At 54.7% G+C, this 12,845-nt stretch overlaps 1 protein-coding gene across 2 annotated transcripts in view; it reads left to right on the top strand.

Annotated features, from left to right (window-relative positions):
• The first annotated feature begins 11,179 nt into the window (after positions 1-11,179).
• The window catches only part of INPP5A (inositol polyphosphate-5-phosphatase A), a 276,814-nt gene continuing 275,148 nt past the window's right edge, over positions 11,180-12,845 (top strand). Inside the window, exon 1 of one of the 2 annotated variants that reach the window (XM_064145101.1) lies at positions 11,180-11,301. In XM_064145101.1, the coding sequence (XP_064001171.1) occupies positions 11,227-11,301 (75 nt within the window). In that variant the 5' untranslated portion in view covers positions 11,180-11,226. The remainder of the gene's footprint in view (positions 11,302-12,845) is intronic. The other variant, XM_064145102.1, reaches the window with a different exon arrangement.

The raw sequence follows: 12,845 nt of genomic DNA, 5'->3' as shown, positions 1-12,845 counted from the left end.
AAAAGGGCTGGAAAACAAGGGCCCCACTGGTGTGCCAAGGCAGCCCAAGCTGAGGCATGTGGCATGTTTGGATTGTCAGCCTTCAAAAAATGTTGGTGTAACATCTGTGTGTCATTCAACACGATCTTGGCTGCACAGAGACCTGTGAAGCTGCTGAGCCTGCCAGGGGCAAGCCAGCGAGGGGCCCGGTAAGCTGTGGTCTTGTCCTCATTGCTTTACTCCCAGAGCTGAGGACACACTGCTCAGCTGTGCCACCTTCTAGCAGCACATCTTTGCTCAGCCTGAACCTTCCTCAGCTGCAATCTCAGTGCTAAACCCGACTAGCTGCAGTTGGAGCCTCACAGCAAAGTGCTTTAGACACCAGCTGCACTGAAGGGGAGGCACTGGCTTCCCACACACAGGCAGTCTAGACAGCTTGTAGGACCAGTCCCTAGGAATGTTGAAGGGTAGCAATGCCCCATATCTAAGCAAAAGCTGCAGACCCTGTAAGGACCAGCTGTGTGATGGAGCCATGGATCAATTGAGGGACGAAATTCAAACAGCTGCAAAGATATTTTTAGCTATACAGGTGTTTGATCATTGCCAGGACAGATGCTGAAGCATGTCTTGATGTTTGTACATTGTTAATATACCATGCAAGGTGTGGAGAGGTACCTCAGCCACTGATGTCATCTCGGCTTCAATGCCCCCTGCACAAGTAACAGCAATGGTTCACCCTCAGCAAGTTTGCTGATGACACCAAGCTGTGTGGTGCAGCAGACAGGCTGGAGGGCAGGGATTCATCCAGAGAGACCTGAGCAGGCTGCAGAGGTGGGCACAAGCCAACCTCAGGAGCTTCAACAAGAACAAGTACAGGGTCCTGCAGCTGGGTCAAGGCAATCCCAACTACAAATGCAGGCTGGAGAGCAGCCCTGAGGAGAGGGACTTGGGGGTGCTGCTGGATGAGAAGTTCAACATAAGCCAGCAGTGTGCACTTGCAGCCCAGAAAGCCAAGCAGAGCCTGGGCTGCAGCAGCAGAAGTGTGGCCAGCAGGGCCAGAGAGGTGATTCTCCCACTGTACTCTGCTCTGCTGGGACCCCACCTGGAGTACTGCATCCAGTTCTGGAGCCCCCATTGCAAGAGGGATGTGGAGATGCTGGAGTGTGTCCAGAGAAGGGCCACGAGGATGCTCAGAATGCTGGAGCAGTTCTGCTGTGAGGACAGACTGAAAGAGTTGGGGCTGTTCAGTCTGGAGAAGAGGAGGCTCCCAGGTGACCTTCTTGTGGCCTTCCAGGATCTGCAGGGGGCCTACAAAAAAGCTGGGGAGGGACTTTTTAGGCTCTCAGAGAGTGACAGGACTGGGGGGGAATGGAGCAAAGCTGGAGGTGGGGAGAGTCAGAGTGGATGTGAGGAGGAAGTTCTTCACCATGAGAGTGGTGAGAGGCTGGAATGGGTTGCCCAGGGAGGTGGTTGAGGCCCCATGGCTGGAGGTGTTTAAGGCCAGGACAACTGCTGTAGTTTTGCTGTGGGCTCAGGCTCAGTGGAGACATGGGAGCAGCTGGAATGTTTCCAGATGAAAAGCAGGATTTCTCCCCTACCTGGACTTGCTGCTTCCCCTTCATCTCCATGCAGGGAGCCAGGATGGTTTCCCTGGTTTATGGTGCTGTTCAGAGTTACTGATGTGGCTGCTCTCTGCTTGCTTGGCTGGCAATATTTATGGGTTGCAGTAATGTGTCTGCTTCCAGGAGTCCTACCCTACTGCCTTCCAGCCAGGAGCAATCCGGCAGGCACAGCCAGTGAGGGGGTCTGATGGGTACACAGTAAGGCCCTGAGGCTGGAGTGGTGTCTGATAGGCTCCAATGTCACTGACCAGACCAAATGTCTCCAACCAGCCCAACTGGGCAACCCTTTGCCCATAGCCCAAGGATGCCCTCTCAATCAGCCCTGGACAGTAGGGCAATTGTGCTCTGGTGGGGGGGGCTGGACTCCATCTCCAGAGGTCACTTCCAGCCCCTACCATTCTGTGATTCTGTGGCTTTGTGGCTCTGGCCTCTCCACAGCTCTGCCATGCCTGGCTGTGGGTCCCTGCACTGGGCTGCCCACGGTGCCCTCACCAGTAGCTCGCAGCACCACCCAGCTGCCCTGTTCTGAAAACTGCCCCAGCCTGTGTGACACCCTCCCAGTGTCCTCATATTTGCATCATCCAAGGTATGAGAAAATTTCCCACTGAGCTGTCTGCAGCTCAGAACTGACTGTCCCCCAACCCCGACCACGTTCTGGACCTAGAGAAGCTTTTAAAGCCACAAATAATTTGGAGAGCATTCAGGTGTGACTTTAGAAATGTGGATTTTGAATCTTGCAGGCTTCTCTCCTGAGAGTCCAAGTTTGTGTGGTGTAAAGCAATGTAAAATGAAGCATAGGAGTGAAGATGGTGAGACATGGGCAGTCAGCTGGGAAGCTCATTACCTCTGTCTAGTGACAGTCAGTGCTCCTTTGGACTAGTTTCAGACCCCTCACTGACACTTCCTAGACAGCTCTCCTGGACAGCTGGACACTACAGATTTGAATTTTTGTGCACAAAATATCCCATAGTGGACAGCAATAAATGGCTGTTGAGATATGAGTGAAGTCGTATCCAGCTCAGAAGTACATCACAGGCTCACAGGGTGTTAGGGGTTGGAAGGGACCCAAGGAGATCATCGAGTCCAACCCCCCTGCCAGAGCAGGACCACACAATCTAGCACAGATCACACAGGAACACATCCAGACAGGCCTTGAAAGGCTCCAGAGAAGGAGACTCCACAACCTCTCTGAGAAGCCTGTTCCAGTGCTCTGTGACCCTCACAGTAAAGAAGTTCCCCCTTGTGTTGAGGCAGAACCTCCTGTGCTGCAGCTTACACCCATTGCTCCTTGTCCTATCCCAGGCAGCAGTGAGCAGAGCCTGTCCCCCACCTCCTGGCCAGCCCTCAGGTGTTTATAAACATTTACCAAATCTCCTCTACAGCTTCTCTTCTCCAGACTAAAAAGCCCCAGGTCCTTCAGCCTCTCTTCAGAAGGCAGTGCCCTCCAGTTCCCTAATCATCCTTATAGCCTTTCACCAGACCCTCTCCAGCAGATCCCTGTCCCTCTTCAACTGGGGAGCCCAAAACTGAACACAGTATTCAAGATGAGGTCTCAGCAGGGCAGAGTAGAGGGAAAGGAGAGCCTCCCTTGACCTGCTGGACACACTCTTCCTAATACACCCCAGGATCCTTCGGTGGCCTTCCTGGCCACAAGGGCACATTGCTGTGCCATGGTTAACTTCTTATCCACCAGCACTCCCAGGTCGCTCTCCACAGGGCTGCTCTCCAGCAGATCACCTCCCAGCCTGTACTGGTGCAGTTCATTATTCCTCCATATCAAATGACTTAAATAAGCGACATGTACCCAGCAGAGTGCTCTGGGGCTTCAGGAGCTGGTCTGACACACTTCCATTTGACGTTAGCAACTTGCAGACTGATGTAAGGATTAGACAAATGAGCACCAGATCTGGAGGCTTCCACCTTTTCTCCCTGTGGCTTCAGGAACAGAAACTTAGAGAGCAGTTCCCTGTGAGGCCCTTCCTTGCCTCCAAAGTGCCAGCTAAAAAGCCAGTGACGTTGCAGAGCATTTCCTTCAGGCTGTTTTGCAATCTAGAAAGTACAAACCAGCTCATTGAATCAGATGCTGGGACAGGCTCACAAAGCCCACTAAGATCCATTTCTGAGAAGAACAAAGCCCATCCCTCAAGGTTATAGAAGAGCTTTCAGGCAGCAAAACATTACATTGCATTTCAGAGATTTAATCTGATATAGTTTTAGGGTTTTATTGTTTGGTTTGTTGGTGGTTTTTTTTTCTGCCAGTATAAAAAGCTCTTCACAAAGATTACTCTAATGAAAGCATAAGCCAATTAGTGAAGCCATGAAGACAGTGATGAAAGTCAGACATCATTATGGAGGAATTGCATAACCACTGTGTGAGTGCTTCCTCTATTTTCTCTCTGCCATGGACAGGGAGCCCTTCTTGCTTGGATGGGAATTGGAGCTTTGATTGTTGGCACCAGCACTGTTGCACCCACAGCTCTGCATGTTCCCAGGATGTGTGCAGGGAGGGAGATGTTCCACCCCATGGAGACAGCACACCAACACAGAACCAATGACTGGCAGCATCTGCTCTACAAAAATGGGATGAGATTTAACAAGGTCAAGTGCAGGATTCTGCACTTTGGCCACAACAGCCCCAAGCAGCGCTACAGGCTGGGGACAGTGGCTGGAGAGCAGCCAGGCAGAGAGGGACCTGGGGGTGCTGGTAGATAATAGCTGAAGATGAGCCAGCAGTGTGCCCAGGTGGCCAAAGGAGTCAATGGCAACCTGGCCTGGATCAGAAACAGTGTGGCCAGTAGGACAAGGGAGGTTATTCTGCCCCTGTACTCAGCACTGCTCAGGCCACACCTTGAGTGCTGTGTCCAGTTCTGGGCCCCTTGATTCAAGAGAGATGTTGAGGTGCTGGAATGTGTCTAGAGAAGGGTGACGAAGCTGGTGAGGGGCCTGGAACACAGCCCTGTGAGGAGAGGCTGAGGGAGCTGGGGGTGTGCAGCCTGGAGGAGACTCAGGGCTGACCTCATTGCTGTCTACACCTACCTGAAGGGAGATTGTAGCCAGGTGGGGGTTGGTCTCTTCTCCCAGAGAAGCAGCAGCAGAACAAGGGGACACAGTCTGAAGCTGTGCTGGGGGAAGTATAGGCTGGCTGTTAGGAGGAAGTTGTTGGCAGAGAGAGTGATTGGCATTGGAATGGGCTGCCCAGGGAGGTGGTGGTGGCACCATCAATGGAGGTGTTCAAGAAAAGACTGGATGAGGCACTTGGTGCCATGGTCTAGATGACTGGATAGGGCTGGGTGCTAGGTTGGACTTGGAGGTCTCTTCCAACCTGATTGATTCCATGATTCTAAGAAAAGGAATTCTCTGCACCACTGAACAAAAGTTATTTTATTCAGGACAGAGATACACCTTCCAACAGATGTTCTAACCACTGCCTGCTCTTTTCCAAGCATGATGCAACTAATATAAGGGTGAACTCCCTAAAATGTAAAGAAATCATAATGCCATGTTTACCTGATTTTGGTCATAATTACTGTTGAGGTCAAACCTGTCCAGTACCCTGCCTCCTGCCTTATCAGCCTTGCACCCAGAACTGCACCTTACCTGAACTGCTGAGCATCTGCCAGCTGCAAGTTCACCCCAGCCCTATGGGCAGCAAGAATACCCTCACAGGGGTTGCTGCGTGGTAGCTCCAGCCTGGGGATCCCTGTGTGGTCATGGAGCTGGTGCAAGTGAGTCAGGCTGCAGCAGTGCTGAGCTCCTGGCAATGACAGTCCCATACCACCATGACTGATGGCTGCAGGTACCGAGCAGCTTCTACAGTTCACAGGTCCCACTGTGCCAGACAGCAGCACAGGGCAGCATGCAACAGCTCGCTTCAGTCCCACCACATGCCCTGAACCCAGTCTGTGCCCACTGCCCAGCTCCTCAAGGTCACACCAAACCAGGGGGCAGATGGTGACCTAGTAGAGGTCACTAGGAGGACTTCAGTGTTCGTGGCTGGTAGCAGACTCACACCAAGGGCAGCAGAACAGGACAGGAGCAAAAATAACCAAGTGTGGTGTTTGTTCATTGTCTAAGAAATGAAAGGAAATCTGTTTCCAGTGAATGTTCCCAGGACTCTGGTCCAGGGAAGTGGCCTGACCAAAGCTTTCAGGGGAGAGAGGGGGGCAGTATTTTCCTCAGATGAAGACTAAAATTTCTTCCAGACAAAATTTCACCAGTAGCAACCACCACAACAGGCAACACCCATCTTCCAACTTCCACTGAAACCCTTTGTGCTGAAATCTTCAACCCTGCCTTGCCTGCAAGTTTGCCAGCTGCAGTCCAGACCCCCACCATTGACACTGGAGGGCATGAGGCCAGGTCACCTCTAAACCATGTCCCTCAGCACCTTATCTCCAAGGCTTTGAAACCCCTCCAGGGATGAGGAGACCACCACTGCCTTGGGCAGCCTGGCCCAGCCCTTGACAGCTCTCAAGGAGAAGAAATTTTTCCTCATGTCCAACCTAAGCCTCCCCTGTGGCAACTTGAGGCCATGTCCTTTTGTGCTGTTGCTTGTTCCTTTGGAGAAGCAACTGACAACATACTGGAACATGAGTTAGAGCTGCAATAACCTGAACATACAAGATGACTTTTTTATGGCACCTATGCAAGGTGTGACTGTTTTCCAAGCTGTGTAGTGAAATTCTATGGGGAGGGGGATTTTGTCAGTTATTTGAACCTCAAGTTTATTGGAAAAATTCAGCCTCAAGACCATTTTTTCCCCTCACAGTGGCAAAGCTGTTCAGTAAAAACTAACCTGATTCTTCATCTCTCTTCCTCAAACTTAATATTCAAGACAGGCAGCAAGACTGGAAATACTCAGACCGCACTGTCTGGGTTATGAGTACTGGGAAACCAGCAGCTCTAACAGAAAATATCAGGCAACCTGAGCTGGTGGTGGTGCTTTCCCTACAGTAACACCAACAGACACCCACTAGTCTTCCATCTCTGAGTGGGGGAGGAAAGAAATGACCTGATCTGCACTTACACATCCAGCCAACATGTCTGGGTCCAGGGGTCAAAGCTGTGAACCTCTGGAGCTGGAGATGGCACTGCTGTGGGTACAGCTGGTGGAGGTGTAACAGTTCTTGGTTGCCAAGCAGGATACAAAGCAGTACTTCGATACCGATTCCTATTTCCCCATCATTACACTGGAACATCTCTGGCCAGTTTCCCACTGCAATATCTGGAGTGAAGTTAAGCACCAGCTCTGCAGAACACTCTTTTTAACACTCTACTCACATTATTTAGACTTCAGCAGGTTTTCACCTACTACTCTTCCATCATTGCCACTGGCAAAGTTTTAGACTTGGACTTAGATTTGCCTTTTTTCCCCCTCATACCTCTGGTACAGCTTTTTTCATCTGAGTTTATTGAGATTCAGAGCTGCACAATTTACCTTCACAAAACCAGCCCACGTCCCCTCCACACCTCCTCTCCCTGCTCTCCACAGTGCTTGTTGATGTGCATCTTCCATCAGCATTTGTACAGGGCTCCTGGCAGAGCACAGTTGTTCTGCTTCAGTCAGGCCCTGCTTTTTTAATTGGGAACATTTATCACTGATTGGGAGTTGTCTTCAAGGGCCACAAAGGTGATCAGAGGCCATGACAGAAGACAGAGGACTTGTCTTCTGCTATGAATACAGACTGAGAGAGTGTGGGTCATTCAGCCTGGAGAAGACAAGGCTCCAGAGAGTAACCTTCCAGTATCTGAAGGAGGCTACAAGAAAGCTGGAAAGGAACTTTTGACAAAGGCATGAAGTGCTAGGATGAGGAGTGATGGATTCAGACTGGAAGAAGTCCACCCATGAGGGTGGTGAGGCACTGGAACAGGTTGCCTAGAGAAGTTATGGAGGCTCCAAGCCTGGCAGTCTTCAAAGCCAGGCTGGATGTAGCCTTGAGCAACCTGGTCTGGTAGGAAGTGTCTCTGCCCACAGCAGGGAAGGTTGGAACTTTAAGGTCCCTTCCAACTCAAACCATTCTGTGATTCTGTGACTTGATGGGATGAATGAATTCTGGCAACACGCTGGCTGCAGTTAGGATGTGCTGCCTGAAGCACAGTAGTCTGAGTTCTGCAGATGCTGAGAATCCCCACGCACAGCCATAGCTCCCAGAAATCACCACACTTCACTTAAAATTCAGAACGTCTTGCTTTCGGAAGCAGCACAGCTTCTGCTCTAACCTGCTATGGGCTGAGCCAGCTCTCAGCAGCTCTGGTGGCAATGCTTTACAAGTGATGTTGTATTTCATGCCCCTGTTTTCTCAGGTCGGGCTCCTTCCTTTTCCTTGAGGAAGGGATGCAATTCACAGACAGCTCAGTCAGCGGTCAGTCAAGATCCTACCTCCCTGCAGCTAGGCCACTCTCATGCCATAGCACTTCCTCTGCCAAAGAGGCTGGCAAAGATCCTCTTCCTTGCAGAACAGCAGTTGCTGCCTGGGCTCTTCATGAGCAAGTTCTTGCGGTATGCAGCCACTTCCTATCCCAGCTTCCTGCTCCTGAGCACTGCCAGGCTTTTCACCTGGATGCCATATGGCTGGGGATCCCTTTCCAGCCACATGTAATTTGACACAGCTTCCTGCAGCACACCCTGACTTTGATGTAATCACTGTGGGCTGACGTTTGTAAGGCTTGTGTGCCAAAAGCACAGCATCAAATTTCCCCCTTGTTTTTCCTTAGGTGTTTTTCCTTATGTGTGGATATCTCGAGCTAAATCAGGACAATATGGTTGATCAGCTACCTTTGATATCTCAGATTGCTGCATCCAGGTGAGTTCATGGTGTCTACAGTGCAACTTCATGCAGTAGCTGTCTCGGGAGGTGCACAAAACCTTAGAGGACACCGCCCAGTGTCACTCTCTATCTCTGAGTGTATTCTCTGCTGCATCCATCTGTCACAGATCACTACCACAACGTGGGAACAGCACCATGGGATGGTGAAGCTGATGCTTCCCCAGGTCAGTGGCACTTGACTAGTTATTTTTCAGAGAGTCACAGACTGCTTTAGGTGGGAGGGGACCTTTACAACTCATCTAGTCCAACTCCCTGTAGTGAACAGGGACACCTGCACCTAGAGAAGGTTATTCAGAGCCCCAAACAACCTGACCTGCAATGGTTCCAGGGATAAGGCATCTGCCACCTCTCTGAGCAACCTGGGACAGGCTTTCAGCACCCTCAGTGTCAAACATTGCTTCCTTCTCTCCAGTCTGAATCTTCCTGAGTTCAGACAACCAGTCCTTGTCCTGTCACAACATACCCTGCTCAAAATTCTGTCCCCAGCTTTCTGAAAGGCCACAAAAAGGTCTCCTGGGAACCTTCTGTTCTCCAGGCTCGACAACCTCAACTCTCCCAGCCTGTGCTCACAGAAGAGGGCTTCCAGATCCTCCGATGATTGCTGTGGTCTTCTCTGGCCACACTCCAACAAGTCCATGTCTCACTTGTGCTGAAGACTACAGAGCTGGTCCCAGAACTGCAGGTGGGGTCTCAAATTTTTATTTTTGGCTACTGGGAATAATTTTGCCTGTTGTTCATCAAGTGTTGGCTTTTCAGCCATGGGCAGGTGCTTCTGTCACTCACTGTTTGCAGGGATCCCAGCTGCTCAATCCTGTGCACATTTCCAGTCCACCTGGCTTCCACTCTCAGCCCTCACCCTCATTTCTAAACCACCTCCCTGTGCTGGACACCTCATGAAACCGCAGCACAGCTCCTGGATGTGAGCCTTTCAGGTGAATCTGCTTTTCTCTGGCACAGGACCCCTCCCTCACCCCCAGCAGAAGCAGAGGAGCTGTTCTGCCTGACATCTCTTCAGCTCAGGAGGGACTAATTAACTAACCCTACACACACTTTGTCCATGACAATGCAAAATGCAATAATGTTTGCACAAACCACACCTGAAGGCCCATCTGGACATGCATTTCCTTTGCCTTGTGCTCAGTGCCATACGTGACTCAGATACCACTCTCTCTGTGGGGACATAGCCAAGAGCTGTGGAGAGGTTACAACCTTATTTCTCTGGCAGGGGCACACCCACTTATCCGAACAGGTCTTCTTGAGTGTGATGTCTTCCTACTCGGTGTGGTGGATGCTTCAGTCCTTGGTGATTGTCCTTGTCTCCTCTACTACTGTGTGTGTCACCTGTTGCACATTCTGGACTGCCACGCTCTCTGCCATAGCACCTCTAGATCTGCCTCTGTGTGTTGTTTCACCCTCGGTTTGGTAGGCTCGTATCTAGTTTGGGTCTCCCACCTCCCTGCCCTGCTCCATGCCCCTCTGTCCATACCATCCTTCCGCAAGAGCTCCCTCATCTCCAAAGCTCCCTAAGCCCTCCACTAGCCTTGTACCAGCAGCTTCCCGCTCCTGATGCGCCATACAGTACGGAGAACGCCGGGAGGGGAGCAACGCACAGCGTGTCAAAGGGCCGATCCATGGCCTCTCTGCCTCCTGACGCAAAGTTACTGAGAAATACCCGCACAAAGGGAATTTGTGAGCCGAGACTCCCCTGTTGCACTCCCGGGCTCCCTGGGTCGTTTCACGCCGCTGCTGCCCAGGTCTGTGGGCAAACCGCCAGGCGTACGACGCCGCTCGTCGCTGCCCCCCACCCTCCTCCCGCGGGACAGTCCTGTGGCCAAAGCACTACGTCCATTTCGGGAACAGTGACCTGCGTTAGCTGAAGCCTCCCCGGCAGCACTGGGAAAGCGGCCGCGCTGCCCCAGGGCAGTACTTAAGCGTCTGTGCCCCGGCCCCGAGGCTCGGGCCGACTAGGGATGCTCATCGGCTCGTACCACCGGGGTCAGCATCCGCGCTGCCCTCCGCCGCGTGACTTCGGGGGTAAGCCCCGGACTAGGAGGAGACCCCTCGGTCGCCCAGAGGGCCGGGCACAGCTCCCCCCAGGAGCCGCTGCTGTGGGACACCCGAGCAGGGCTCCCACCGTCGTCGCGCATCCACTTCCCCCGCAGGAGGCGCCGCTCGGGCCGGGAGAACTACCTTCCCCGCTGGGCTTCATCCTCTCCCCGACCCAGCCCGGTCCGGCAGCGCCCCCGTTCTAGCGGGGCCCACCGCGCTCTCCCCGGCGGCGGCAGGGCCGCGGGCAGCGCCGCCGTGCCCCCCCCCCCCACGCTGGCGCTGCCTCTTTAAGCGCGGCGCGGGGCCGTTATGACGTCGCGAGCGCAGAACCCTAGCCCGGCCCGCCCGCCACAGCCGGGAGCGGCGGCAGCAGTAGCAGCGCGGAGCAGAACGCAGCGCCCAGCCTAGCCCAGCCCCGCCGGGAGCGCCGGACTCGCCGCCCCGTCCCGCCGCTCTGCCATGCGCCGCGGCCCGGCGCCAGTCTCTGCCGGCGGGAGCCGTCCCGGCAGCAGCGCGACGGCGGCGGCGGGCGAGCGCTGAGCGCCGCGGCCCCGCCGTAGCAGCCGCAGGGCGGCCGGCCCGCCGCGGCGCGGATGTCCGCGGGGCTGCCCGCGCCGGGAGGACTCGCCGCCGCCCGCCCGTGCTGACGGGGCGGGCCAGGCGCCCCCGCTCGCCGCAGCGCCCCGCGCCCGCCCCCGGGCTCCCCGCAGCGCCGCCGCTTCCGCCCGCCCGCCGCCAGCGCCGGCGCCATGGCGGTGAAGGGGGCCGCGGCCGGCGCCGGGGTGCTCCTGGTGACGGCCAACGTTGGGTCCCTCTTTGACGACGTAAGTACCGTGGCCGCGCGTCCCGCCGCTGGGGAGTCGGGGGCGCACCGCGGGGGGCTCGGGGCAGAAGCGTTGCCCGGCCGCGCTCCCGGCACCGCGTCCCGCCCGCTCCAGCCGTCCCGTCCCGCCCCGCCCGCCGCGGCCCCGTCCGCCCTCGCGTGCCGGCGGCAGCGCTGCCCGCCGCGGGACCAGACGAGACAGGGGGGCTCTGTCGCCGCTGGGAGCACGCAGCGAGGCACTGGGGGCAGCGGGGAGCGGAGCGGCCTCCTGGGGGTGCCAGTGTCGCGGCTTGACCCGAGCCGTGGTATTGCGGTTAGCTCTGGCCGGTGATACCCTCCGGTGCGGCTCGGTCCGTTAGCAGTAGCTCAGGAGGGGTGGTAGAGGAGAGCTCGAGGGTCTCGTTCGGGGGTAAACTGAGCCTACCCTGGGGAGCCCTTTCCGGGACGTGGCACAAGCTGCCCGGGGCCATCCCGCCCGCTGGACACCGAAGGATTTAACTCCCGCTCGCATGGGGAGAGCCACGGGTGTTGGGAGCGGCTCTGCCGCTCCAGAGAAGGGGAGCGCGGCGGTGGCACGGCCGGCACTGAGTTCAGGGCAAAGATTGGCGGTGTTTGCCCGAATCCAGGCAGATGCGGGCAGGTCTGTGGCAGAGCATCTGGGCGGGTGGCCCCTGCTGTGCCCAGGCGCATGCAGGCATCACGGCAGTGAGGGGCAATCACAGCTGAACCCGAGTGGCGCTGGAACGTCCCCAGCCCCAAAGGCAGCGTTCCTCGGTGTGTGTAGTTTGCACAGCCGCGAACATCTGGCTGGGGACTGGGTCAAAGCTTGTGTTGCGAGCGGCTTTCGCAGCCCGCCTTAGTGCTAGTGTAGGGTGCACAGATCTCTGTGCTACAGTAACTGCTCTCCATGCTCCTAGCGATCTGCAGCCTGTCCTTTGAGAATGTTTTGGAGGGTGCCGTAAAATACTCTCTCTGCCTGACACCTGTGTGGTCAGTGGATGCAATTCATCTTCCCACCAAGTTTTGGTAAACTGACAAATGCTCACCGCAGTTGTTGTTACGCTTAGCGCTGTCAGTTTTGGTTAAACGAACGCTGTGAAAAACGTTAATTTCACAGTAATCCTCATGATGCTGGCCCCTGGCTTGTGCCATGCCTGTGTGTGTGAGGGAAGCTATGTGGTGCTTAGCAGGACTTGAGCAGATGCTTACTGCTGGTGGTGCTGCCAAACCTCAGGGTGTCAGCTGCCCCAAGCCTGCTCTCTGACCCCAGCCTACTATCTCCTGAAGCTGACGCCATGGTTCAAAGTGCTTTCCTGCCATCTCTTTCTGCTGAGAGTGACAGAAGCGGCTTCTCTGGAGCTTTGTCTCTGCAGGCATCCCATGCTGTCTGACCCAGCGCTCTTCTGTTTGTTCCTAGTTAGCATTTGAGGCTCGCTGAAGAGTCTTTGCTCTTTATTGTCCAGTGTGATAGAAGAGGGAACACTTCTGCCCTTTCAAGTTACTCCATTAAGATGCAAAATACGAGTTTTCTGCAGCAGCAAACCC

This window comes from Pogoniulus pusillus, chromosome 6 (genome assembly GCF_015220805.1).
Source record: "Pogoniulus pusillus isolate bPogPus1 chromosome 6, bPogPus1.pri, whole genome shotgun sequence".
NCBI lineage: Eukaryota > Metazoa > Chordata > Aves > Piciformes > Lybiidae > Pogoniulus > Pogoniulus pusillus.
The sequence above is the reverse complement of the archived record's forward strand: the minus strand, read 5'-3'. Positions and strand labels throughout refer to the sequence as shown.